Consider the following 4,047-nt stretch of genomic DNA (forward strand, 5'->3'; position numbering starts at 1 on the left):
ATGGTAGGCGCATGCCTGTAATTCCAGCTACTTGGAAGGCTGAGGCGGAAGGATCGCTGGAGCCCAGCAGAGAGAGGCTGCGGTGGCTGGGAGCGGCCACTGCGCTCCAGTCTGGGTGACAGAGTGAGACTCCAACTCAAAAAAAAAAGAAGTCACATTCAGAATTTTAGTTCTGTTGTTATTCTTCAGAATTCCTACGTGTTTTGGAATAGCTATAAGCAGGCCTAGCCTGTTCCCAAAACCAAAACACAGGAGCCTTTTGTCTGTTACTACCCCTAGTTAGATCTTCCGTCATGCCCATAGACTGCCCCTTGTTCTTTCTAAGTATTGTGCAATATTCTTTTTAGAGAAACTCTTCAGTACCTGTTTGTACCTATAGCGTTAAGTCATGAGTAGTCAGATTTATGCGCTTACTGTTTCTTAAGACTCTTGAGTTTTCTCATTTGGCCACTGTGATCTATCAGAGTTGGAAGTCGTCTTCCCTCTGTCCATATGCTGGTGGCCCCTAGTGAAGAAAACAAAGTGATTTTGGCTGATAAATTGTTGGGGTCTTCATTGGCAGGTAAAGGAACATCAGCATGAAGAAATTCAGAATGTTCGAAACCACATTCATTCATGTTTCTCCGACGTCACCTGCTTTCTCTTACCACATCCCGGACTCCAGGTGGCCACAAGTCCTGATTTTGATGGAAAATTAAAAGGTGTGTTGCAGATGTTGTTATTTATTTATTTGTTTTTGAGTTGGAGTCTTACACTGTTGCCCAGACTGGAGTGCAGTGGCACGCTCACTGCCACTGCAACCTTGACCTGCTAGGCTCAGGCAACCCTTATATCTCAGCGAGTAGCTGGGACTACAGGCATGTGCCACCACTCCTGGCTAATTTTTTGATTTATTGTAGAGATGAGGTCTCACCAAGTTGCCCAGGCTAGTCTCGAACTCCTGAGCTCAGGCAATTCTCTTGCTTCTGCCTCCCAAAGTGCTGGGATTATAGGCGTGAACCACTGTGCCTGGCCTAATATGTTGTTTTAAAATTCAGTTTCATTTTTATCATATTGTTCAGGAAATAGTTTTTTAAAGTTCTATAACCCTGACTTTTGAAATTTTGTATTACTTTGGGAATGCATATCGTATTAAGCGGGATGGTTTAAGACAGCAGAAATGTATTCCTTCATAGGTCAGGAGGCCAGAAGTCAGAAGTCACGGTTAGTCACACCTGGAGGCACTGAGGGGAAACCTGTCCCATGCTCTCCTAGCTTCTGGCCTTCTTTGGCTTGTTCCTAGATTTGCCTTCAGTTTCTGTCTTCGTTGCCACGTGGCCATCTTCTCTACATGTTTTTTGCTTGTTTGCTTTTATTTTAAAGATACGGGGTGCAATTCAGGGCTAGGTATACAAACGTTGATTATGCTGGTGCCCTTGCTGATGAGGTGTTGCATCTTGTCTTTGTTAAGCACGCCAGTCATGGGATTCAGGGCCCACCTTAATCCAGCATCACCTCATTCTAGCTAATCACATTTGCAAAGACTGTTTCCAAAGAAGATCGCATTCCAGGGTTCTGGGTCAACATGCGTTTTAGGGGGGAGACACTGTTCAACTCAGAACACTTATGAGGATTATGAATGGTTTAATCAATATTAAGTGTGCTAAGCTTCATGTTTATTACTTTTATAAAATAGGAAACAAATTCTGTATAAGCAATCTTTAATCTTATACTTATCTACTGTTTGGTTTCCTCATCCAAGATAGAACTATAAAATATGTTTAAATTCTCCTTCCTTACATGAAAAAGCAAGTCCAAAAATAAGTAATACAAATAGTATATTAATATATTGATGAAAACATGTGTAACATCACAGTAATCAAGAAAGCCCAAAAATATTGCTATAAATTATAGTTTTCATGGATGGTAGGGTACCACCATCAGACTCAAATGTTCACATCCTTTGACCCAGTATTTCACTTTTAGTTTACACTAAGGTTACACTAAGGAACTGCCTAAATAAGTGGATAGAAGTATATGTCTCAGGATATACTCTGTGGTAGCATCATATAGTGGGGAATAATTGGAAACAGCTTAAATGTGTCCTTATGAGGAGTTGGTTACATTATGATACCTCTGCACAAAGGAATAAAATGCAGTCATTAAAAAGGATAAGATGGTTAGATGAATCTCTGTGTGTTTCCATAGAACGATGTCTATGATAGTAAATGTAGAAAAATTGCAGAGTCACACTTGTGGCATGATCCTCGTTATTTAAAAAGTATATTTAGGCTGGGTGTGGTGGCTCACACCTATAATCCCAGCACTTTGGGAGGCCAAGGTGAGAGGATTGCCTGAGCCTGGGGGAGTTCAAGACCAGCCTGGGCAACTTGGTGAGACCTCGTCTCTACAATAAGTCAAACATTTAGCTGGGCATGGTGGCGTGTGCCTTTTGTTCCAGCTGCTTGGAAGGCTGAAGTGGGAGGATCACCAGAGCCTAGCAGGTTGATGCTAGGGTGGCCGTGAATGTGCCACTATTCCAGCCTGGGTGACAGAGTGAGACTCCAACTCCAACTTCCAACTCATATATATATACATATATATACATATACACATATACACATATACATACATATATATGTGTGTGTGTGTATATATATGTACTTTTTTAAATGAAAAGATTTGAAAAATGAAAATTTCCTTTTCTACCTCTCTTTAAAAATATCTGCACTGTGTATTTATTTAATGAACTATAGTGGTTATGAGGATTGTTTATGAAGAATTCTTACTGGAATTCTTACTAGCTCTGCAAAGGTTTAAGTACTTTTTAGGTTGGAGGTGGATATTTTGTAATTTGGAGAAGCTTTCACCCAAGAGTTCTGAGTTGAAGAGCAAATTGGTCACTACACTGCAAAGACGCTGCCGGGTGGTACATGCCTGTGGTCCCAGCTACTCGAGAGGCTGAGGCAGCAGGATCGTTGGAGCCCAGGAGTTTGAGGCTGCAGTGAGCTATGATCATGCCGCTGTACTCCAGCCTGGGTGACAGACCAAGACCTTGTCTTTGAAAAAAAGAAAGAAGATGAAGAAGAATATATTATAAATAGCAGGTGACTTGGCAAGTGCTAGCTTGAGAACCACACAAACTTTGTGAGAAACCTGGGTGTAGAGCTGATGTATTTCTCAGCGTTAAAAAAAAAAAAACAAAAAAACTTAGATGTTTGTTATATATTTGTATAACTGCTTGGTTGAGATTCTGCAGTCCTGTTTCATATAACTTGGGAAAGACATTAGCCTGAGAATGTTTAGCGTACATGCATAAAATGAACTTAATGTAGTTTTTGTAGAATGTTTAAATTTTACTTATTTATTCATTTTTGAGTTGGGATCTCACTCCGTTGCCCAGGCTGGAGTGCAGTGGCATGGATCATGGCTTACCACAGCCTCCACCTCCTGGGCTAAGGGCATTTTTCTGCCTCAGCCCCCCAGTCGCTGGGACTCCAGGTGCATGCCACCACACCTGGCTAAGTTTTTGATGTTTTGTAGAGACAAGGTCTCATTATGGTGCACAGGCTGCTCTTGGACTCCTGGGCTCAAGCAGTCCTCCTGCCTCAGCCTTCCCAAGTGGTGGGATTATAGGCATGAGTCACTGCACGTGGCCAAACATTTAGACTTCTAAAGCTGTTTCTTTCTGAAAATATTCCCTCCAATACTTCCGGAATTTCTTTAGTGGTTTTATCTTATCTTGCTTTTGAAGACTGATCACTTATGCAGAGGTAACATCTGCCAAACATGATCTCAATTTTGGCACAATTAATGCTGAGCAGCTTTTTGCAGTAATTAGCTAGATTAGCTGCTCTTTGGGAGTCCTTTTCATGAGACACAGGGTGACTGTGTCATCAGATAAAGAAAACTGTCTTCTCATGTATGTGACAGGGAGACCTAATACAGTAACTACAGAGTTGTTTACTTAGAAATTAAGAAGGAGCGGGGCTCGGTGGCTCAGCCTGTAATCCCGCGCCTTTGGTAGGCTGAGGTGAGTGGATTGTCTGAGCCCGCAGGTTCGAGATC

At 41.8% G+C, this 4,047-nt stretch overlaps 1 protein-coding gene across 1 annotated transcript in view; it reads left to right on the forward strand.

Annotated features, from left to right (window-relative positions):
- The window catches only part of ATL3 (atlastin GTPase 3), a 30,429-nt gene that overhangs the window by 18,385 nt on the left and 7,997 nt on the right, over positions 1-4,047 (forward strand). The window contains exon 7 of the mRNA XM_008073147.1: positions 563-701. Within this exon, the coding sequence (XP_008071338.1) occupies positions 563-701 (139 nt within the window). The remainder of the gene's footprint in view (positions 1-562; positions 702-4,047) is intronic.

The sequence above is a fragment of the Carlito syrichta genome, unplaced genomic scaffold (assembly GCF_000164805.1).
Source record: "Carlito syrichta isolate Samal-C Ts95f unplaced genomic scaffold, Tarsius_syrichta-2.0.1 Scaffold315696, whole genome shotgun sequence".
Taxonomy (NCBI): Eukaryota; Metazoa; Chordata; class Mammalia; order Primates; family Tarsiidae; genus Carlito; species Carlito syrichta.